The 25108-nt window shown below is 47.0% G+C and overlaps 1 protein-coding gene across 1 annotated transcript in view; it reads left to right on the top strand.

Moving 5' to 3' along the window:
* Nucleotides 1-23071, top strand: part of btbd9 (BTB (POZ) domain containing 9) — a 260082-nt gene extending 237011 nt beyond the window's left edge. Inside the window, exons 6-7 of the mRNA XM_078212112.1 lie at nt 15641-15719; nt 21998-23071. Of these exons, the coding sequence (XP_078068238.1) occupies nt 15641-15719; nt 21998-22174 (256 nt within the window). The 3' untranslated portion in view covers nt 22175-23071. The remainder of the gene's footprint in view (nt 1-15640; nt 15720-21997) is intronic.
* Nucleotides 23072-25108: the final 2037 nt, after the last annotated feature.

The raw sequence follows: 25108 nt of genomic DNA, 5'->3' as shown, positions 1-25108 counted from the left end.
GTCCCATGTACCCCTCCATGCCCTGAGTTCATCTGCCTTTCCCGTCAGGCCTCTTGCATTGAAATAAATGCAGTTTATTAGACTCTCCTTGCTCTTTGCCCTGCTTTCTCAGGCCATCTGTCATAGAGTCATAGAGGTTTGCAGCATGGAAACAGGCCCTTCAGCCCAACTTGCCAATGCCGCCCTTTTTTTTTTTTAAAAACCCTCAGCGAATCCCAATTGCCCGCATTTGGCCCATATCCCTCTATACCCATCGTACCCATGTAACTATCTAAATGCTTTTTAAAAGATAAAATTGTACCCGCCTCCACTACTACTTCTGGCAGCTTGTACCAGACACTCACCACCCTCTGTGTGAAACAATTGCCCCTCTGGACACTTTTGTCTCTCTCCCCTCTCACCTTAAACCTATGCCCTCTAGTTTTAGACTCACCTACCTTTGGAAAAAGATATTGACTATCTACTTTGTCTATGCCCCCCATTATTTTATAGATCTCTATAAGGTCACCCTCAGCCTCCTACGCTCCAGAGAAAAAAGTCCCAGTCTGTTCAGCCTCTCCTTATAACTCAACCCATCAAGACCCGGTAGCATCCTCGTAAATCTTTTCTGCACTCTTTCTAGTTTAATAATATCCTTTCCATAAGGGGGCATTGCCTTGTGGATTCATAACTGGCTTGCCCACAGAAGGCAAAGAGTGGTTGGAGATGGGTCTTTTTCAGCATGGAGGTCGGTCACCAGTGGAGTGCCCCAGGGATCTGTTCTGGGACCCTTGCTCTTTGTGATTTTTATAAATCACCTGGATGAGGAAGTGGAAGGGTGGGTTGGCAAGTTTGCTGATGACACAAAGGTTGGTGGTGTTGTGGATAGTGTAGAGGGATGTCAGCAGTTGCAACGAGACATAGATAAGATGCAAGACTGGGCGGAGAAGTGGCAGATGGACTTCAACCCAGATAAGTGTGTGGTGGTTCATTTTGGCAGGTCGAATAGGATGAAAGAACATAATATTAAGGGTAAGACGCTTGGCAGTGTGGAAGATCCGAAGGATCTTGGGGTCCGGGTTCATAGGACGCTCAAAGCAGCGTCGCAGGTAGAGGCTGTGGTTAAGAAGGCGTATGGAATACTGGCCTTCATCAATAGAGGAATTGAGTTGAGAAATCGGGAGATAATGCTGCAGCTATATAGGACCCTGGTCAGACCCCACCTGGACTACTGTGCCCAGTTCTGGTCGCCTCATTACAGAAAGGATGTGGAAGCCGTAGAAAGGGTGCAGAGGAGATTTACAATGATGTTGCCTGGATTAGGTGGCATGCCTTATGAGGATAGGTTGAGAGAGCGAGGTCTTTTCTCCTTGGAGAAGCGAAGGATGAGACGTGACCTGATAGAGGTGTATAAGATGTTGAGAGGTATTAATAGAGTGGATTCTCAGAGTCTTTTACCCAGGGCTGAAATGGTTGCCACAAGAGGTCAGAAGTTTAGGATGCTGGGGAGTAGGTACAGAGGGGATGTTAGGGGTACGTTTTTCACTCGGGGTGGTGGGTGCGTGGAATCGGCTGCCAGTAGTGGTGGTGGAGGCAGATTCGATAGGGTCTTTGAAGAGACTTTTGGATAGGTTCATGGAAGTTAGTAAGATAGAGGGTAATAGGTAAGCCTAGTAGGTCGGGACATGTTCGGCGCAACTTGTGGGCCCAAGGGCCTGTTTGTCCTGCAGCTTTTCTATGTTCTATGTTAAACTAGATTCGCAGTGGGGGTGGGAACCAGAGTGCGAGAGCAGATAGTGGAGCGGGGGTGAAAATAAATGATGTTAATAGTTCATGCAAAATCACAAATAAAAGGGTTGTGTGTGGTGGTAATAATCTTCTGAGGTGTGTCTATTTCAATGCCAGGAGTATTGTGGGGAAGGCAGACGAGCTGAGGGCGTGAATTGACACATGGAATGATGACATTATAGCCATTAGTGAAACTTGGCTACAGGAGGGGCAGGACTGGCAGCTCAATGTTCCAGGGTTCCGATGTTTCAGACGTGATAGAGGCAGAGGGATGAAGGGTGGGGGGGTGGCATTGCTAGTCAGGGAAAATGTCACAGCAGTGCTCAGGCAGGACATAAGAACATAAGAAATAGGAGCAGGAGTAGGCCATCTAGCCCCTCGAGCCTGCCCCGCCATTCAATAAGATCATGGCTGATCTGACGTGGATCAGTACCACTTACCCGCCTGATCCCCATAACCCTTAATTCCCTTACCGATCAGGAATCCATCCATCCGCGCTTTAAACATATTCAGCGAGGTAGCCTCCACCACCTCAGTGGGCAGAGAATTCCAGAGATTCACCACCCTCTGGGAGAAGAAGTTCCTCCTCAACTCTGTCTTAAACCGACCCCCCTTTATTTTGAGGCTGTGTCCTCTAGTTTTAACTTCCTTACTAAGTGGAAAGAATCTCTCCGCCTCCACCCTATCCAGCCCCCGCATTATCTTATAAGTCTCCATAAGATCCCCCCTCATCCTTCTAAACTCCAACGAGTACAAACCCAATCTCCTCAGCCTCTCCTCATAATCCAAACCCCTCATCTCCGGTATCAACCTGGTGAACCTTCTCTGCACTCCCTCCAATGCCAATATATCCTTCCTCATATAAGGGGACCAATACTGCACACAGCATTCCAGCTGCGGCCTCACCAATGCCCTGTACAGGTGCATCAAGACATCCCTGCTTTTATATTCTATCCCCCTCGCAATATAGGCCAACATCCCATTTGCCTTCTTGATCACCTGTTGTACCTGCAGACTGGGCTTTTGCGTCTCATGCACAAGGACCCCCAGGTCCCTTTGCACGGTAGCATGTTTTAATTTGTTTCCATTGAGATAGTAATCCCATTTGTTATTATTTCCTCCAAAGTGTATAACCTCGCATTTCTCAACGTTATACTCCATTTGCCATATCCTCGCCCACTCACTCAGCCTGTCCAAATCTCTCTGCAGATCTTCTCCGTCCTCCACACGATTCACTTTTCCACTTATCTTTGTGTCGTCTGCAAACTTCGTTACCCTACACTCCGTCCCCTCCTCCAGATCATCTATATAAATGGTAAACAGTTGCGGCCCGAGTACCGATCCCTGCGGCACGCCACTAGTTACCTTCCTCCAACCGGAAAAACACCCATTTATTCCGACTCTTTGCTTCCTGTCGGATAGCCAGTCCCCAATCCACTTTAACACACTACCCCCAACTCCGTGTGCCCTAATCTTCTTCAGCAGCCTTTTATGGGGCACCTTATCAAACGCCTTTTGGAAATCCAAAAACACCGCATCCACCGGTTCTCCTCCATCAACCGCCCTAGTCACATCTTCATAAAAATCCAACATGTTCGTCAAGCACGACTTTCCCCTCATGAATCCATGCTGCGTCTGATTGATCGAACCATTTCTATCCAGATGCCCTGCTATCTCCTCCTTAATAATGGATTCCAGCATTTTCCCTACTACAGACGTTAAGCTGACCGGCCTATAGTTACCCGCCTTTTGTCTCCTTCCTTTTTTAAACAGCGGCGTAACATTAGCCGTTTTCCAATCAACCGGCACTACCCCAGAATGCAACGAGTTTTGATAAATAATCACTAACGCATCCACTATTACCTCTGACATTTCTTTCAATACCCTGGGATGCATTCCATCCGGACCCGGGGACTTGTCCACCTTCAGTCCCATTAGTCTACCCAGCACTGCCTCTCTGGTAACATTAATCGTATTAAGTATTTCTCCTGCTGCCAACCCTCTATCGTTAATATTTGGCAAACTATTTGTGTCCTCCACCGTGAAGACCGACACAAAAAACTTATTTAAAGACTCAGCCATATCCTCATTTCCCACTATTAACTCCCCCCTCTCGTCCTCCAAGGGTCCAACATTCACTCTAGCCACTCTATTCCTTTTTATATATTTATAAAAACTTTTACTATCATTTTTTATATTAATTGCTAGCCTAGCTTCATAGTCTATCCTTCCTTTCTTTATCGCTTTCTTAGTCTCTCTTTGTTGTTTCTTAAATTTTTCCCAATCACTTGTTTCTCCACTATTTTTGGCCACTCTGTACGCAGCTGTTTTTATTTTAATACTCTCCTTTATTTCCTTCGTTATCCACGGCTGGTTCTCCCTTTTCTTACAATCCTTGTTTTTTGCTGGAATATATTTTTGCTGAGAACTGAAAAGGATCTCCTTAAAAATCCTCCACTGTTCCTCAGCTATCCTACCTGCCAGCCTGCTCTCCCAGTCTACCTTAGCCAATTCATCCCTCATCCTATCATATTTCCCTCTGTTCAAACAGAGGACACTGGTTTGAGACCAAACTTTCTCCTCTTCCATCTGAATCAGAAATTCGACCATATTGTGGTCACTAGACCCAAGAGGGTCCTTCACAATAAGATCCTTAATTCTACCTACCTCGTTACACAATACCAGATCCAAAATAGCTCGTTCCCTCGTCGGTTCCGTAACATGCTGTTCAAGGAAACTATCCCGACAGCATTCTAAGAACTCTTCCTCCATTCCACCATTACCGACTTGAGTCTGCCAGTCAATGTGCATGTTGAAGTCCCCCATGATTATTGCCGTTCCGTTTTTACACGCATCCCTTATCTGCTTGTTTATAGCCCTCCCTACCTCAACATTATTATTCGGGGGCCTATATACCACACCTACTAGTATCTTTCTCCCTCTACTATTACTCATCTCTACCCATAACGATTCCACGTTTTGTTCCTCAGAGCCTATGTCATCCCTCAGTACTACCCTGATATTATCTCTTATTAATAGCGCGACCCCACCACCTTTTCCTTCCTGTCTATTCTTCCTAAACGCCTGATACCCCTGGATATTCATCTCCCAGTCCTGGTCACCTTTCAGCCACGTTTCTGTAATGGCCACTAGATCGTACCCACTTGTGCTGATTTGCACCATCAACTCATTCACCTTGTTCCGAATGCTTCGTGCATTCAGGCAAAGTGTCCTTATTCCAGCTTTTATCTGAACCCGCTTTGATGAGTCGCAAACACCGTCTCCCTCTACTCCCTTATCTAAATTACCGCCTTCATTCACTTGCACCCTCTCCTCTACCATTAATTTTGTAATTCCCCTTACCCCTGCATCCTCCCCCCCATCAATTAGTTCCTTGATCCTAGTCAACTCTTCTAGCTCCCCTCCCCCCAACCTATCTAGTTTAAATTCTCCCCAGTAGCCTTAGCCAACCTACCGGCCAGGATATTGGTCCCCGTGTGATTCAAGTTCCACCCGTTTTTTGTATACAGATCACCCCTGCCCCTAAAGAGGTCCCAATGGTCCAGGAACCTGAATCCCTGCCCCCTGCACCAGTCCCTCAGCCACACATTCATCCTCCACCTCACTCCATTCCTGCCCTCACCTTCCCGTGGCACAGGCAGTAATCCTGAGATTACTACCTTTGCTTTCCTCTTTCTCAGCTGTCTCCCTAATTCCCTGTACTCCCTTTTCATGACCCCTTCTCCCTTCCTACCCACATCAGCGGTACCAATATGTACCGCTACCTCAGGCTCCTCTCCCTCCCACCTCAGGATTTCTGGGACGCGACTAGCGACATCCTGGATCCCAGCCCCAGGGAGGCAGACCACCATGCGAGAATCCCGCCTACCTCCGCAGAAACGCCTGTCTGTCCCCTTCACCATCGAGTCCCCGATTACTACCGCCTTCCTCCTCTTTTCCTTAGCCCTCTGAGTTACTGGGCTGGACTCCACTGCGGAGACACGGCCACTGCTGCTTCCCCCAGGCGGGCTGTCCCCCCCAGCAGTACTCAAGCAGGAGTACTTGTTGTGCAGGGGCAAATCCACCGGGGTGCTCTCAACCACCCTAGCCTTACCCTTCCTGGCCGTCACCCACTTGGCCTCTTCCCGTGGCCCTGGTGTGACCACCTGATGATAGCTCTTGTCTATCACCTCCTCATTCTCCCTCATCAGCCTAAGATCCTCGAGCTGTAGTTCCAGCTCCCTAACACGGTCTCTCAGGAACCGCAGCTCGACACACCCCTCACAGATGTGGATGTCCGGGAGGCCAGATGCCTCCAGGACCTCCCACATCCTACACTGGGAACAACACATTGGTTTCACACTCATACTGGACACTTTATGTCAAGTAAGACAGTGAAAAGTTAATAAGAATGTAAGGAAACAAAAACTCACCCCTGCTCGTCCAAGCCCTGTGAGCCAAAGCCCTGACAGCTCACTCAACTTCCCACTCACTCTGCTGCCCGCTACGATGCTGCCCGCTGTATACTTTGGTGCACTTTTAAACCCTCCAAAAACTTCCCCTGGCCACTCCTGGCCTGACTTCCGGTTTTGAAAAAAATCTCCGATTTTAAACCCAAAATTAACTGAAAAAATAACTAATTAATTACAGTCAGAAAACCCACTCTCTTACCCTCAGCCTGCTCCTGGGAACAATGAAGCTGAACCTCCAAGGTAAGCCCTTTTTAAACCCTCCAAAAACTTCCCCTGGCCACTCCTGGCCTGACTTCCGGTTTTGAAAAAAACCTCCGATTTTAAACCCAAAATTAACTGAAAAAATAACTAATTAATTACAGTCAGAAAACCCACTCTCTTACCCTCAGCCTGCTCCTGGGAACAGATTAGAGGGCTTGTCTACCGAGGCCCTATGGGTGGAACTGAGAAACAGGAAAGGTATGACCACATTAATGGGGTTGTATTATAGACCACCCAATAGTCAGCAAGAATTGGAGGAGCAAATCTCTAGTTGGGCTATCTACATACTGTTCCAAAGAACCTTCCAGTCTGCATTTTACAAATTCCTCCCCGTCCAGACCCCCAGCCCTAAGCACTTTCCAGTCTACACCAGGGAAATTGAGGTCTCCCACTACAACAACCCTATTTTTTCTGCACATATCCAGAATCTCCTGACATATCCGTTCCTCCACTTCCCGTGGGCTGTTGGGTGGCCTGTAGTACACCCCCAGCATAGTGACTGCACCCTTCCTGTTTCTGAGCTCCACCCACAGCGACTCATTACATGACCCCTCTAAATTGTCCACCCTCTGCACCGCGGTAATATGCTCCCTAACTAATACCGCTACTCCCCCACCTTTTTTAGCCCCTCCTCTGTCTCGCCTAAAACACTTATACCCCGGAATATTCAGCTGCCAGTCCTGTCCTTTTAACCATGTCTCCGTCACCGCAACCACATCCAAATTCCGCTTCAGCATTAAGGCCCTCAGTTCGTCTGTCTTACCCGTTACGCTCCTCGCATTGAAGCAGATGCACTCCAGACCTCCAGGCCCACTCAGGTCATCCTGCTCCAGAATGCTCTTCTTCTTAGCTAGCCTTGCCCTGGCCCCCAGTTCGACCCCAGCCTCAGTACTTACTGACCTCCTGTTTTGATCCCCACCCCCCTGCCACACTAGTTTAAATCCTGCCGAAACACTCTCGCAAAACTCCCAGCCAGGATATTTGTGCCCTTCCAGTTAAGGTGTAACCCATCCTTTCCGTACAGGTGCCATCCTCTCATGAAGACTTCCCAGTTATCTATGAATTTGAAACCCTCCCTCTTGCACCAGTCCTTTAGCCACGTGTTCAATTGTAGAATCTCCCTGTTCCTGGCCTCACTAGCACTAGGCACTGGGAGCAGTCCAGAGATTGCTACCCTAGAGGCCTTATTTTTTAGCCGAGCACCCATCTCCCTGAATTGCTCTCATATGACCCCCCTGCTCTTTCTACCTACGTCATTTTCACCAATGTGAAAATTGGTTCGGCGCAACTTGTGGGCCGAAGGTCCAATTTGTGCTGTAGCTTTTCGATGTTCTATGTTCTATAATAGGGTGAGCAGAATTGCACACAGTATTCCAAGTGTGGCCTTACCAATGTCTTGTACAACTTCAACCTCTCAGGGACAAAGGAGGGGAAATATGCTTAGAACCCAAGGGAATAGGGGAGATCCTAAATGAATACTTTGCATCGGTATTCACGAAGGAGAGGGGCGTGTTAACCGGGAGTGTCTCGGAGGGAGGTGTTGACCCGTTAGAGAAAATCTCCATTACAAGAGAAGGAAGTGTTAGGTATTTTAGGGAACATTTAAAACTGACAAAGCCCCAGGGGCTGATGGCTTCTATCCTCGACTGCTCAGGGAGACGAGAGATGAAATTGCTGGGCCTCTGACGGAAATCTTTGTCACTTCTTTGGACACGGGTGAGGTCCCTGAGGATTGGAGCATAGTGAATGTGGTCCCGTTGTTTAAGCAGGGATAACCCGGGAAATTATAGGCCGGTGAGCTTGACGTCCGTGGTAGGGAAGTTGTTGGAGAGGATTCTTAGAGACAGGATGTATGTGCATTTAGAACGGAACAATCTCATTAGTGACAGACAGCATGGTTTTGTAAGAGGGAGGTCGTGCCTTACAAATTTGGTGGAGTTTTTTGAGGAAGTGACAAAAACGGTTGATGAAGGAAGGGCCGTGGATGTCGTCTATATGGATTTCAGTAAGGCATTTCACAAAGTCCCACATGGCAGTTTGGTTAAGAAGGTTAAGGCTCATGGGATACAAGGAGAAGTGGCTAGATGGGTGGAGAACTGGCTTGGTCATAGGAGACAGAGGGTAGTGGTCGAAGGGTATTTTTCCGGCTGGAGATCTGTGACCAGTGGTGTTCCGCAGGGCTCTGTACTGGGACCTCTGCTATTTGTGATATATATAAATGATTTGGAAGAAGGTGTAACTGGTGTTCTCAGCAAGTTTGCGGATGACACGAAGATGGCTGGACTTGCGGATAGCGAAGAACATTGTCGGGCAATACAGCAGGATATAGATAGGCTGGAAAATTGGGCGGAGAGGTAGCAGATGGAGTTTAATCCGGATAAATGCGAAGTGATGCATTTTGGAAGAAATAATGTATGGAGGAGTTATACAATAAATGGCAGAGTCATCAGGAGTATAGAAACACAGAGGGACCTAGGTGTGCAAGTCCACAAATCCTTGAAGGTGGCAACACAGGTGGAGAAGGTGGTGAAGAAGGCATATGGTATGCTTGCCTTTATAGGACGGGGTACAGAGTATAAAAGCTGGAGTCTGATGATGCAGCTGTATAGAACGCTGGTTAGGCCACATTTGGAGTACTGCGTCCAGTTCTGGTCGCTGCACTACCAGAAGGACATGGAGGCGTTAGAGAGAGTGCAGAGAAGGTTTACCAGGATGTTGCCTGGTATGGAGGGTCTTAGCTATGAGGAGAGATTGGGTAAACTGGGGTTGTTCTCCCTGGAAAGACGGAGAATGAGGGGAGATCTAATAGAGGTGTACAAGATTATGAAGGGTATAGATAGGGTGAACGGTGGGAAGCTTTTTCCCAGGTCGGAGGTGACGATCACGAGGGGTCACGGGCTCAAGGTGAGAGGGGCGAAGTATAACTCAGATATCAGAGGGATGATTTTACACAGAGGGTGGTGGGGGCCTGGAATGCGCTGCCAAGTAGGGTGGTGGAGGCAGGCACGCTGACATCTTTTAAGACTTACCTGGATAGTTACATAGGAATCATAGAAACCCTACAGTGCAGAAGGAGGCCATTCGGCCCATCGAGCCTACACCGACCACAATCCCACCCAGGCCCTACCCCCACATACTGTACCCACTAATCCCTCTAACCTACGCATCTCAGGACTCTAAGGGGCAATTTTTAACCTGGCCAATCAACCTAACCCGCACATCTTTGGACTGTGGGAGGAAACCGGAGCACCCGGAGGAAACCCACGCAGACACGAGGAGAATGTGCAAACTCCACACAGACAGTGACCCGAGCCAGGAATCGAACCCAGGACCCTGGAGCTGTGAAGCAGCAGTGCTAACCACTGTGCTACCGTGCCGCCCATAGCATGAGCAGTCTGGGAATGGAGGGATACAAACGATTGGTCTAGTTGGACCAAGGAGCGGCACAGGCTTGGAGGGCTGAAGGGCCTGTTTCCTGTACTGTACTGTTCTTTGTTTGTTCTTTGTTCCTGCATTCAATGTTCTGACTGATGAAACCAAGCATGCCGAATGCCTTCTTCACCACTCTGTCCACTGTGACTCCACTTTCAAGGAGCTATGAACATGTACCCCTCGATCTCTTTGTTCTGTAACTCTCTCCAATGCCCTGCCATTAACTGAGTAAGTCCTGCTCTGGTTCAATCTACCAAAATGCATTACCTCGCATTTGTCTAAATGAAACTCCATCTGCCATTCGTCAGCCCACTGGCCCAATTGATCAAGATCCCGCTGCAATCGGAGATAACCTTCCTCACTGTCCACCATGCCTGTCATGTTTTGTACACCCTCCATGTGTTTTATTTCTCTGAGCCCTACTGGACCCAGTCACGGAGCACTCCACAGTCTCTGTACTCTGTACTGTGGCCCTTTTTGATTCTTGACTTTGGTTTCTCTGCCTTTCACTATCTCCCTTAGTGCCTTTTGTTTCTCTCCCCACTTTACTTCCTTCTGACTTCCTGCATCGGTTCCCAACCCCCTGCCACATTAATTTAAACCCTTCCCAACAGCACTAGCAAACACTTCCCTTAGGATATTGGTTCCAGTCCTGCCCAGGTACAGACTGTCTGATTTGTACTGGTCCCACCTCCCCCAAAACTGGTTCCAATGTCCCAGGAATTTGAATCCCTCCCTCTTGTACCATCCCACAAGCCACGTATTCATCTTAGCTATCCTGACTACTACCTTTGAGGTCCTACTTTTTAGTTTAATTCCTAACTCCCTAAATTCAGCTTATAGGACCTCATCCTGTTTTTTTACCCTATCGCGTTGGTGCCTATATACACCACGACAGCTGGCTGTTCACCCTCCCCCCTCCAGAATGCCTTGCAACCGCTCCGAGACATCCTTGACCCTTGCACCAGGGAGACAACAGATCATCCTAGAGTCTCATTTGCGTCTGCAAAAATGCCAATCTATTTTGGACAGACAGTTGGATACAAAACTGGCTCGGTGAAAGAAGACAGAGGGTAGCAGTGAAAGGGTGTGTTTCTGAATGGAGGGCTGTGACAAGTGCTGTTCCTCAGGGATCAGTGTTGGGACCTTTGCTGTTTAGAAACATAGAAAAACTACAGCACAATACAGGCCCTTCAGCCCACAAAGTTGTGCCGAACATGTCCCTACCTGAGCGATTACTAGGCTTACCTATAACCCTCTATCTTACTAAGTTCCATGTACGTATCTAAAAGTCTCTTAAAAGACCCTATTGAATCCGCCTCCACTACAGTTGCTGGCAGCCCCTTCCACGCACCCACCACCCTCTGAGTGAAAAACCTACCTCTGACATCTCCTCTGTACCTACACCCAGCATCTTAAACCTGTGTCCTCTTGTGGCAACCATTTCAGCCCTGGGAAAAAATCTCTGACTATCCACTCGATCAATACCTCTCAACATCTTATACACCTCTATCAGGTCACCCCTCATCCTTCATCTCTCCAAGGAGAAAAGGCCGAGCTCACTCAACCTCTCCTCATATCCAACCCAGGCAACATCCTTGTAAATCTCCTCTGCACCCTTTCTATGGCTTCCACATCCTTCCTGTAATGAGGAGACCAGAACTGAGCACTGTACTCCAAGTGTGGTCTGACCAGGGTCGTATATAGCTGCAACATTATCTCATGACTCCTAAACTCAATTCCTCGATTGATGAAGGCCAGTACACCATACGCCTTCTTAACCACAGCCTCAACCTGCACAGCTGCTTTGAGCGTCCTATGAACTCGGACCCCAAGATCTTTCTGATCTTCCACTCTGCCAAGAGTCCGACCATTAATATTATATTCCGCCATCCTATTTGACCTGCCAAAATGAACCACCTCACACTTACCTGGGTTGAACTCCATCTGCCACTTCTCTGCCCAGTCTTGCATCCTATCAATGTCTCGCTGCAACTTCTGACATCCCTCCACACTATCCACAACACCTCCAACCTTTGTGTCATCAGAAAACTTACCAACCCATCCCTCCATTTCCTCATCCAGGCCATTTATAAAAATCACAAAGAGTAAGGGTCCCAGAACAGATCCCTGGGGCACTCCACAGGTGACCAACCTCCATGCAGAATATGACCCATCGATAACCACTCTTTGCCTTCTGTGGGCAAGCCAGTTCTGGATCCACAAAGCAATGCCCCCTCACTTTCTCAATAAGCCTTGCATGGGGCACCTTATCAAATGCCTTGCTGAAGCCCATATATACTACATCTGCTGCTCTTCCTTCATCAATGTGTTTAGTCATATCCTCAGAAAATTCAATCAGACTCGTAAGGCATGATCTGCCTTTGACAAAGCCTTGCCGACTATTCTGAATTATATTATACCTCTCCAAATGTTCATAAATCCTGCCTCTCAGGATCTTCTCCATTAACTTACCAACTACTGAGGTTAGACTCACTGGTCTATAATTTCCAGGGCTATCTCTACTCCCTTTCTTGAATAAAGGAACAACATCTGCAATCCTCCGGAACCTCTCCCGTCTCCACTGATGATGCAAAGATCATCGCCAGAGGCTCAGCAATCTCCTCCCTCGCCTCCCACAGTAGCCTTTTGTAGTTGCTAGCAGTTTGTAATATATATAAATGATTTGGAGGAAAATGTAACTGGATTGATTAGTAAGTTTGCGGACGACACAAAGGTTGGTGGATTTGCGGATAGCGATGAGGACCATCAGAGGCGACAGCAGGATATAGATCAGTTGGAGACTTGGGCGGAGAGATGGCAGATGGAGTTTAATCTGGACAAATGTGAGGTAATGCATTTTGGAAGGTCTAATACAGATAGGAAATATACAATAAATGGCAGAACCCTTAGGAGTATTGATAGGCAGAGGGATCTGGGTGTATAGCTGCACAGGTCACTGAAAGTGGCAATGCAGTTGGAGAAGGTATCAAGAAGGCATACGACATGCTTGCCTTCATCGGCCGGGGTATTGAGTTTAAAAATTAGCAAGTCATGTTTACGCTTGAGAGAACCTTAGTGAGACCGCACTTGGAATATAGTGTTCAATTCTGGTCGCCACACTACCAGAAGGATGTGGAGGCTTAGGAGAGGGTACAGAAAAGATTTACCAGGATATTGCCTGGTATGGAGGGCATTAGCTATGAGAAGAGGTTTTAGAAAATTGGTTTGTTCTCACTGGAGCGACGGAGGTTGAGGGGAGACCTGATAGAAGTCTGCAAGATTATGAAAGGCATGGACAGAGTGGACAGTCAGAAGCTTTTTCCCAGGATGGAAGAGTCAATTACTAGGGGGCATAGGTTTAGGGTGCGAGGGGCAAGTTTTAAGAGAGATGTACGAGGCAGATTTTTTACACAGAGGGTGGTGGGTGCCTGGAACACGTTGCCAGGGGAGGTAGTGGAAGCGGATACGGTAGTGACTTTTAAGGGGCGTCTTGACAAGTACATGAATGAGATGGGAATGGAGAGATATGGTCCCCGGAAGCGTAGGGGTTTTTAGTTAAGTCAGGCAGCATGGTCGGTGCAGGCTTGGAGGGCCGAAGGGCCTGTTCCTGTGAAGTAATTTTCTTTGTTCTTTGTTCTTTATTCCCCTTACAGTTGAATCCCCTATCACTATAGCTCTGCCACTCTTTTTCCTGCCCTCCTGTGCAGCAGAGCCAGCCATGGTGCCATGAACTGGCTGCTGCCACCTTACCCTGGTGAGCCATCTCCCCCAACAGTATGCAAACTGGTATATCTGTTTTGGAGGGAGATGACCACAGGGGACCCCCGCACTGCCTTCCTACTCTTCCTCTGTCTGCTGGTCACCCATTCTCTATCTCCCTCAGTAATTTTTATCTGCGGTGTGACCAACTCACTGAACGTGCTATCCACAACTTCCTCAGCATCGTGGATGCTCCAAAGTGAATCCATCCGAAGCTCCAGAGCCGTCAAGTGGTCTAATGGGAGCTGTAGTTGGGCACACTTGCTGCAAAAGAACAAAGAACAATCAAAGAGCAATACAGCACAGGAACAACCCCTTCGGCCCTCTAAGCCTGTGCCGCTCATGTGCCCAACTAGACCATTCTTTTGTATCCCTCTATTCCCAGTCTGTTCATGTGGTTATCTAGATAAGTCTTAAACGATCCCAGCGTGTCCACCTCAATCACCTTGCTTGGCAGTGCATTCCAGGCCCCCACCACCCTCTGTGTAAAATACATCCCCCGACATCTGTGTTGAACCTTGCCCCCCTCACCTTGAACCCGTGACCCCTTGTGTTCGTCACCTCCGACCTGGGAAAAAGCTTCCCACTGGTCACTCTATCTATGCCCTTCATAATTTTATACACCTCTATAAGGTCGCCCCTCATCCTCCGTCTTTCCAGGGAGAACAACCCCAGTTTACCCAATCTCTCCTCATAGCTAAGACCCTCCATACCAGGCAACATCCTGGTAAACCTTCTCTGTACTCTCTCCAAAGCCTCCACGTCCTTCTGGTAGTGTGGCGACCAGAACTGGACGCAGTATTCCAAATGTGGCCTAACCATCATTCTATACAGCTGCAACATCATATGCCAACTTCTATATTCTATGCCCCGTCCAATAAGGGCAAGCATGCCATATGCCTTCTTCACCACCCTCTCCACCTGTGCTGCCACCTTTAAGAATCTGTGGGCTTGTATACCCAGGTCCCTCTGTGTGTCTATACTCCTGATGGTTCTGCCATTTATTGTATAGCTCCCCCTTACATTAGATCTACCGAAATGCATCACTTTGCATTTATTTGGATTAAATTCCATCTGCCATTTCTCCGCCCAATGTTCCAGCCTATCTATATCCTGCTGTATTCTCTGACAATGTTCATCACTATCCGCAACTCCAGCAATCTTCATGTCGTTCGCAAACTTACTGATCACACCAGTTACATCTTCCTCCAAATTATTTATATATATCACAAACAGCAGAGGTCCCAGTAGAGAGCCCTGCGGAACACCACTAGTCACAGACCTCCAACAGGAAAAAGACCCCTCCACTGTTACCCTCTGTCTTCTATGGCTAAGCCAGTTCTCCACCCATCTAGCTAGCTCACCTTTTATCCCGTGAGATTTAACCTTTTGCACCAGCCTGCCATGAGGGACCTTGTCAAACGCTTTACTAAAATCCATATAGACAACATCCACGGCCCTTCCTTCGTCAATCGTTTTTGTCACCTCCTCAAAAAACTCAACCAAATTTGTGAGGCATGCACGTGAATGAGCCAGGGACACTGGAAAGGTCCCTGAATTCCCACATTGCACAAGAGGAGTATGACACAGGTCTGGGATCTCCTGCCATAACGTAACGCTTAAGTTAACTTACAACAACTACAATGCCAAGAGAATAAAGAGAAAAAAATAAAAGAAGAACTACTTACCAGTCACCAGCCAGTCACTTATCTGCTGGCTGTGACGTCATGGTTTGATTTCATTCTCCCTCTCACTTGCCCTCGAGTCTTCCTCGCAGGGCCGCCTCTCTACTCTTTTCGAAGATGAGGACCTTTTTCCCCTCAGCTCCAAATTCCCGATACCCCAATTCTGGCTGAATCTCACTCCGGCTGGCACATCCTGTGCAAGCTCACTGATTCTCCATTCAATACTTTTACACTCCTGTGTTAACTGTGTTTTATTTCCAGATCGTGGCAAACAATCATCTTCGAGCAACAACCAGTGGTGTTTATCAGGATTGTGGGGACCTATAACACAGCCAATGAGGTATGATTTTACTGGCAAAGGCTAGGACTCTCCAGTCAGTTTTTTTGAAGGAAAAGTCAGGTTGGAATAATTTAGGAAGAAAGTCAGGGTGGAAGATTCCTCAATCCTTCCAAAGCAGCTTAGAAGAATAGACAGCTCAGATAGAACTACTGTGCAGAGGAGAAAGATCATCACCTTGCATTTATATTGCGTCTTTTAAGACTATTGGACACCCTTAAACATTTTACAGCAAGTGAAGTGTTTTTTAAGGTTTCATTGCTGTTGTATTGGGAGAGTGGTAAATGTGTGGAATTCACTCCCACAGAAAGTAGTTCAGACCAAAATGGTGTGTGATTTCAAGAAGAAATTAGATATAGCTCATGGGGCTAAAGGGATCAAGGGATATGGGGGGAAGGGGGATCAGGATATTGATGTAGAACATAGAACATAGAACATAGAACATTACAGCGCAGAACAGGCCCTTCGGCCCACGATGTTGCACCGACCAGTTAAAAAAAAAACTGTGACCCTCCAACCTAAACCAATTTCTTTTCGTCCATGAACCTATCTACGGATCTCTTAAACGCCCCCAAACTAGGCGCATTTACTACTGATGCTGGCAGGGCATTCCAATCCCTCACCACCCTCTGGGTAAAGAACCTACCCCTGACATCGGTTCTATAACTACCCCCCCTCAATTTAAAGCCATGCCCCCTCGTGCTGGATTTCTCCATCAGAGGAAAAAGGCTATCACTATCCACCCTATCTAAACCTCTAATCATCTTATATGTTTCAATAAGATCCCCTCTTAGCCGCCGCCTTTCCAGCGAAAACAATCCCAAATCCCTCAGCCTCTGTGGAGGCTTTAGACAGGATGCAGAAGAGGTTTAACAGGATGCTACCTGGAGTAGAGGGTATGAACTATAAGGAGAGGCTGGACAAACTAGGGTTGTTTTCCCTGGAGCGGCGGAGGCTGAGGAGAGACCTGATAGAGGAATATAAAATGATGAGAGGCACAGACAGGGATGATAATCAGTATCTTTTTTCCAGAATTGATGAGGACCATCAGTGGATCGGCCGGGGCATTGAGTTTAAAAATTGGCAAGTCATGTAGCAGCTTCATAGAACCTTAGTTAGGCCGCACTTCGAATATAGTGTTCAATTAGAACATAGAACAGTACAGCACAGAATAGGCCCTTCAGCCAACGATGTTGTGCCGAGCTTTATCTGAAACCAAGATCAAGCTATCCCACTCCCTATCATCCTGGTGTGCTCCATGTGCCTATCCAATAACCGCTTAAATGTTCCTAAAGTGTCTGACTCCACTATCACTGCAGGCAGTCCATTCCACACCCCAACCACTCTCTGAGTAAAGAACCTACCTCTGATATCCTTCCTGTATCTCCCACCACGAACCCTATAGTTATGCCCCCTTGTAATAGCTCCATCCACCCGAGGAAATAGTCTTTGAACGTTCACTCTATCTATCCCCTTCATCATTTTATACACCTCTATTAAGTCTCCCCTCAGCCTCCTCCGCTCCAGAGAGAACAGCCCTAGCTCCCTCAACCTTTCCTCATAAGACCTACCCTCCAAACCAGGCAGCATCCTGGTAAATCTCCTCTGCACTCTTTCCAGCGCTTCCACATCCTTCTAATAGTGAGGTGACCAGAACTGTACACAATATTCCAAATGTGGCCTCACCAAGGTCCTGTACAGTTGCAGCATAACCCCACGGCTCTTAAACTCCAATCCCCTGTTAATAAAAGCTAACACACTATAGGCCTTCTTCACAGCTCTATCCACTTGAGTGGCAGCCTTTAGAGATCTGTGGATATAGACCCCAAGATCTCTCTGTTCTTCCACAGTCTTCAGAACCCTACCTTTGACCCTGTAATCCACATTTAAATTTGTCCTACCAAAATGAATCACCTCACATTTATCAGGGTTAAACTCCATTTGCCATTTTTCAGCCCAGCTTTGCATCCTATCTATGTCTCTTTGCAGCCTACAACAGCCCTCCACCTCATCCACTACTCCACCAATCTTGATGTCATCAGCAAATTTACTGATCCACCCTTCAGCCCCCTCCTCTCAGTCATTAATAAAAATCACAAAGAGCAGAGGACCAAACACTGATCCCTGCGGCACTCCGCTAGCAACCTGCCTCCAATCCGAAAATTTTCCATCCACCACCACCCTCTGTCTTCGATCAGACAGCCAGTTACCTATCCAATCGGCCAACTTTCCCTCTATCCCACACCTCCTCACTTTCATCATAAGCCGACCATGGGGGACCTTATCAAACGCCTTACTAAAATCCATGTATATGACATCAACTGCCCTACCTTCATCAACACACTTAGTTACCTCCTCAAAAAATTCTATCAAATTTGTGAGGCACGACTTGCCCTTCACGAATCCGTGCTGACTATCCCGGATTAATCCGCATCTTTCTAAATGATCGTAAATCCCATCTCTAAGGACCTTTTCCATCAATTTACCAACCACCGAAGTAAGACTAACCGGTCTATAATTACCAGGGTCATTTCTATTCCCTTTCTTAAACAGAGGAACAACATTCGCCATTCTCCAGTCCTCTGGCACAATCCCCGTGGACAGCGAGGACCCAAAGATCAAAGCCAAAGGCTCTGCAATCTCATCCCTTGCCTCCCAAAGAATCCTAGGATACATTTCATCAGGCCCAGGGGACTTATCGACCTTCAGTTTATTCAAAACTGCCAGGACATCCTCCCTCCGAACATCTATTTCCTCCAGCCTATGAGCCTGTAACACCTTCTCTTCCTCAAAAACATGGCCCCTCTCCTTGGTGAACACTGAAGAAAAGTATTCATTCATCACCTCGCCTATCTCTACTGACTCCATACACAAGTTCCCACTACTGTCCTTGACCGGCCCTAACCTCACCCTGGTCATTCTTTTATTCCTCACATAAGAGTAAAAAGCCTTGGGGTTTTCCTTGATCCAACCCGCCAAGGACCTCTCATGTCCCTTCCTAGCTCTCCTAAGCCCCTTTTTCAGCTCATTCCTTGCTAACTTGTAACCCTCAATCGAGTCATCTGAACCTTGTTTCCTCATCCCTACATAAGCTTCCCTCTTCCTTTTCACAAGACATTCCACCTCTTTCATGAACCATGGTTCCCTCACTCGGCCATTTCCTCCCTGCCTGACAGGGACATACCTATCAAGGACACCCAGTATTTGTTCCTTGAAAAAGTTCCACTTTTCATTAGTTCCTTTCTCTGACAGTTTCTGTTCCCAACTTATGCCCCCTAATTCTTGCCTAATCGCATCATAATTATCTCTCCCCCAATTGTAAACCTTGCCCTGCCGTACGGCCCTATCCCTCTCCATTGCACTAACAAAAGACACCGAATTGTGGTCACTCTCTCCAAAGTGCTCTCCCACAGCCAAATCTAACACTTGGCCCGGTTCATTTCCCAGTTGGTTGCCACAATACCAGAAGGATGTTTTGATTTGATTTATTATTGTCACATATATCGACATACAGTGAAAAGTATTGTTTCTTCCACGTGATACAGACAGAGCATACCGTTCATCGAGAAGAAAACAAGAGAGTGCAAAATGTAGTGTTACAGTCATAGCTAGGGTGTAGAGAAAGATCAATTTAACGGAAGGTAAGTCCATTCAAAAGTCTGACAGCATCAGGGAAGAAGCTGTTCTTGAGTTGGTTGGTACGTGACCTCAGACTTTTGTATCTTTTTCCCGACGGAAGAAGGTGGAAGAGAGAATGTCCGGGGTGCATGGGGTCCTTAATTATGTTGGCTGCTTTGCCGAGGCAGCGGGAAGTGTAGACAGAGTCAATGGATGGGAGGCTAGTTTGCTGGATGGATTGGGCTACATTCACGACCTTTGGTAGTTTCCTGTGGTCTTGGGCAGAGCAGGAGCCATACCAAGCTGTGATACAACCAGAAAGAATGCTTTCTATGGTGCATCTGTAAAAGCGGTGAGTGTCATAGCTGACATGCCAAATTTCCTTAGTCTTCTGAGAATGTAGCGGCGTTGGTGGGCTTTCTTAACTATAGTGTCGGCATGGGGGGACCAGGACAGGTTGTTGGTGATCTGGACACCTAAAAACTTGAAGCTCTCGACCCTTTCTACTTCGTCCCCATTGATGTAGACAGAGGCATGTTCTCCATTACACTTCCTGAAGTCGATGACAATCTCCTTCGTTTTGTTGACATTGAGGGAGAGATTATTGTCACCGCACCAGTTCACCAGATTCTCTATCTCATTCCTGTACTCTGTGGACGTGGAGGCTTTGGAGAGGGTACAGAAACAATTTACCAGGATGTTGCCTGGTATGGAGGGCATTAGCTATGAGGAGAGGTTGGAGCAACCTGGTTTGTTGTCACTGGAACGACGGAGGTTGAGGGGTGACCTGACAGAAATCTACAAGATTATTAGAGGCATGGACAGAGTGGATAGAAGCTTTTTCCCAGGGTGGAAGGGTCAATTACTAGGGGGCACAGGTTTAAGGTGCGAGGGGCAAGGTTTAAAGAAGATATACGAGGCAAGTTTTTTACACACAGGGTGGTGGGTGCCTGGAACTCACTGCCAGGGGAGGTAATGAAAGCAGATATGATAGTGACTTTTAAGGGGCTTCTGAACAAACACATGAATAGGATGGGATATGGTCCCCGGAAGGGTAGGGGGCTTTAGTTAAGTCGGGCAGCGTGGTCGGTGCAGGCTTGGAGGGCCGAAGGGCCTGTTCCTGTGCTGTAATTTTCTTTGTTCTTCGGAATGTCTAATACTAGGGGACATACACTTAAGAGGGGGGAAGTTCAAAGGAGTCATGGTGGCAAGTTTTTTTTACACAAAGAGTGGTGGGTGTCTGGAAAGCACTGCCAGGGGTGGTGGTGGAGTCAGATACGATAGGGGCGTTTAAGGGGTTTTTAGATAAGCACATGAATATGCGAGGAATAGAGGGATATGGAGCAAGGGCAGGCGGAAGGGATTAGTTTAATTTGGTGTCATGTTCAGCACAGCATTGTGGGCCGAAGGGCCTTTCCTGTGCTGTATGGTTCTATGTTCTATCACTAATAAGTCCATATTTTCCCAAATGTGAGTAAATCCTGTCCCTAAGAATCTTCTCCAGTGATTTCCCTGCCACTGACGTAAGGCTCACCGACCTATAATTTCCTGGATTATCCCTGTTGCCCTTCTCAACAGAAGAACAACATTGATTTATTCTCCAGTCCTCTGGACCCCATGAGGTCTCATGGCACCAGGTTAAATATGGGCAAGGAAGCCACCTGCCGATTACTAAGTACCATTCCCCCGCAGCTGAGGATCAGCATTCCTCCATGTTGAACACCATTTGGAGGAAGCACTGAGGGTGGCAAGGCCGCAGAATGTACTCTGAGTGGGGACTTCAATGTCCACCACCAAGAGTGGCATGATACCACAGACCAAGCTGGTCGGGTCCTAAAGGACATCGCTCATCGCTGCTAGACTGGGACTGTGGCAGGTGGTGAGGAAACCAACAAGAGGGAAAAACATACTTGGGTGAGGCAGTCGCAGAGTGGTACTGTCGCTCGATTAGACCCAGGATAAGGCTTTGGAGATCTGAGTTCGAATCCCACCATGGAAGATAGTGAAATTTGAATTCACTAAACAGAGTCACAGCAATGTGGTTGACTCTCATATACCCCAGGTGATGAGCAATGAATGCTGGCCCAGCCAGTGACACTCACATTGGAATTTAAGTAGGAATAGGAGCAGGGCCATTCAGACCCTTGAGCCTGTTCCACCATTCAGTAAGATCACAGCAGATCCGACTGTTCAATCAGCAAAGATAAATCTAGAAATTGATAAAAAGGGGAGAATATAGAAGCTGACATTTTGTAGGAATGAGTTGGGGAAGTGGGACATGGTTAGTTTCAGTCAGAATGGGCTGATGATTTTGTGATTAGTAATGTCAGAGATTGCACTGTTCTATTACTCGTGTCTGTTTAATATGTGGTTTTCTATTGGGTTAGGCTGTTGACAGTTGAACAATTTGTGAAAGATAGATGGGCCAATAGATTGGGATGAGTGTTTTTTGCTCACAGGGTTAAGGTGAGAAGTAAAAGACACAGGGCAGGATTCTCTGATCTTGTCCGTACCCACCCAGCTGCCAATGAGAATGGTCAGACTAAACTCCATTGTGGCACAGTCGAATCCCAGCCATGGATGGGGTGGGTACTGGAGTCTTCTTTCAGGAGCAGATGAATGACAATTAGGGTTACAATTCTAACTGTCATTTTCTGATGTAGGTATTCCACTGTGTACACTTTGAGTGTCCAGCACAAAGGAACACCCACCAGGAACCAAGTGAAGATGCGACAGGAGCAAGTGATGCAGCAGAACATAGATCTGGACAAGGACTGGCATCTGGAACGCAAACTCAGTCTGTCACTAACACAAGAAGCAGGCCACAGTTCAGTCGCTAAGTTCAGTGGAGTTTAGAAAATGGCTTCCAGCACTCTTGGCCATCACTGATTCCAATCAAGGTGAATTCCAAACAGACAAATCCCTGTTTTTCCCATCCTGCATCACATGAGAACTTTGGTCAGTCCTGCTTACATGATGAACACATGCCTGATGTAGTCCATTTCCCTGCTTCATGCATCATCAGAGCACAACAAATTGTCATGTTTATAACACTTTTCCAGTGTATGGGAGAAAATGGAATGAAGTTGCTGCTTCCAATCAGGAACTGTTTGCATCTTCAAAGATGGAACTTTTCTTAATGCAGAGGCTAAGTCTGATCCTATCTCAGCGAGTGACCATCCTGCTACAGTTTTACAGTGTAACTGGGGCAAAGGGAAAGGTTCTCCATCTTGTATGAATGGAGAATAAAATCAGTCCTTTCTTACAGTCATTGGCTAATGATTGCCACAAAGATGGGATTGAAGATTAGATTGATTGTAACTGCTCTGCAGCCCTTATAGGAACTTCTCCCTGTCTTTTTGGAGAGTTTAATGTTTCTTTGTGTTATCTCTTTACATCTGACCTCCAGCTTTATTCTGTTGGTAATTAAATGTTGGTCATGAGGATTTCTGATTCAAGCAAAATGGGTTCCTCACTGAAGACAAGCTGTTCACATTGTTTAACTCGGATTGGGTTCACTTTCAGAGTCTGGTTAATGTTTCATCTTTACTGAAAATGTGAGATTGTTAAATGATTGCTCGAGGGGGTGATGCCCAGGACGTCAATGTTATTGTCCAGGGTAGTTTGGCATAAATGTTAGGTTGGAAACTGTATTAATGTTTTGTAAAAAACCACAAGAGGATCTTTCCGTTTAAATTCCTTCAATTCTGACTGAGTCAATGATGAGATGAAGCCACAGATATAGCGGTTGTGTTCTGAGTGGGGCTCACATTATTGAACCGACAAAAGTACAAGCCATGGCATTCGTTCAAACAAACAAAGAACAATACAGCACAGGAACAGGCCCTTCGGCCCTCCAAGCCCGCGCCGCTCCCTGGTCCAAACTAGACCATTCTTTTGTATCCCTCCATTCCCACTCCGTTCATATGGCTGTCTAGATAAGTCTTAAACGTTCCCAGTGTGTCCGCCTCCACCACCTTGCCTGGCAGCGCATTCCAGGCCCCCACCACCCTCTGTGTAAAATATGTCCTTCTTATATCTATGTTAAACCTCCCCCCCTTCACCTTGAACCTATGACCCCTCGTGAACGTCACCACCGACCTGGGGAAAAGCTTCCCACCGTTCACCCTATCTATGCCTTTCATAATTTTATACACCTCTATTAAGTCTCCCCTCATCCTCCGTCTTTCCAGGGAGAACAACCCCAGTTTACCCAATCTCTCCTCATAACTATGCCGCTCCATACCAGGCAACATCCTGGTAAACCTCCTCTGTACTCTCTCCAAAGCCTCCACGTCCTTCTGGTAGTGTGGCGACCAGAACTGGACGCAGTATTCCAAATGCGGCCGAACCAACGTTCTATACATCTGCAACATCAGACCCCAACTTTTATACTCTATGCCCCGTCCTATAAAGGCAAGCATGCCATATGCCTTCTTCACCACCTTCTCCACCTGTGACGTCACTTTCAAGGATCTGTGGACTTGCACACCCAGGTCCCTCTGCGTATCTACACCCTTTATGGTTCTGCCATTTATCGTATAGCTCCTCCCTACATTATTTCTACCAAAATGCATCACTTTGCATTCATCAGGATTGAACTCCTTCTGCCATTTCTTTGCCCAAATTTCCAGCCTATCTATATCCTTCTGTAGCTTCTGACAATGCTCCTCACTTTTGTGTCGTCCGCAAACTTACTGATCACCCCAATTACACCTTCTTCCAGATCATTTATATAAATCACAAACAGCAGAGGTCCCAATACAGAGCCCTGCGGAACACCACTAGTCACAGGCCTCCAGCCGGAAAAAGACCCTTCCACTACCACCCTCTGTCTTCTGTGACCAAGCCAGTTCTCCACCCATCTAGCCACCTCCCCCTTTATCCCATGAGATCCAACCTTTTTCACCAGCCTACCATGAGGGAATTTGTCAAACGCTTTATTAAAGTCCATATAGACGACATCCACGGCCCTTCCCTCGTCAACCATTTTGGTCACTTCTTCAAAAAATTCCACCAGGTTAGTGAGGCATGACCTCCCTCTCACAAAACCATGCTGACTATCGTTAATGATAATACTGCTATTCTCAATCAAACTCTTGTGTAGAGTAGCAAACAAAAAATCTAAAGTATTGTCTATTCCAAAGCTTCATCATAATAAACAGATAGATGGAGCAGGCAGCATAAAGCACAATTTCCTTTTCATATTAGGCTGTGTGTTAGATTGTTTGTTGCTCCACTGAAGGAGCGGCATCAAGGGCTGCACTTTTCACCCATGCACATGGACATGGAATAGCTTTTTAATCATGGAACAGCACAGGAGGCCATTTGGCCCATCGTGCCTGTTCTAGCTTTTTGAAAAAGCTATCTAATTAGTTCCACTTTCCAGCTGTTTCCCAATGCTCTGAAAATCTTGTATCTTCAGGATACGCAACCAACACACGGGTGCCAGCAATTGAGTTTGCCACAGATGTTGAAGAAGAAATGTGTTGGAAACAGGTCGGCTATTAGGTCTTGTTCAGTAGCAGGTGACACTGTTGTGATCTGAACAAGGTCACTGGCCAACAGGAAGTAATGTGAACAACTTTTGTTTCCAGGAGTAGCTACAGTTTATGTTCTTACGCTGATGCATCGGTGGCAGAAAAGAGCCATTTATCAGCGAAAGTGACTCACTTCATTGCGCAACTCCAAGAATTTCCTGAGACTCGGAAAGAGCCAAGGTCAGGTGACCTCAAGCTGTGGTAGAATGACAATCGGAACAGGAAAGTTACAGG

Source organism: Mustelus asterias, chromosome 5, assembly GCF_964213995.1.
Source record: "Mustelus asterias chromosome 5, sMusAst1.hap1.1, whole genome shotgun sequence".
Taxonomy (NCBI): Eukaryota; Metazoa; Chordata; class Chondrichthyes; order Carcharhiniformes; family Triakidae; genus Mustelus; species Mustelus asterias.
The sequence above is the reverse complement of the archived record's forward strand: the minus strand, read 5'-3'. Positions and strand labels throughout refer to the sequence as shown.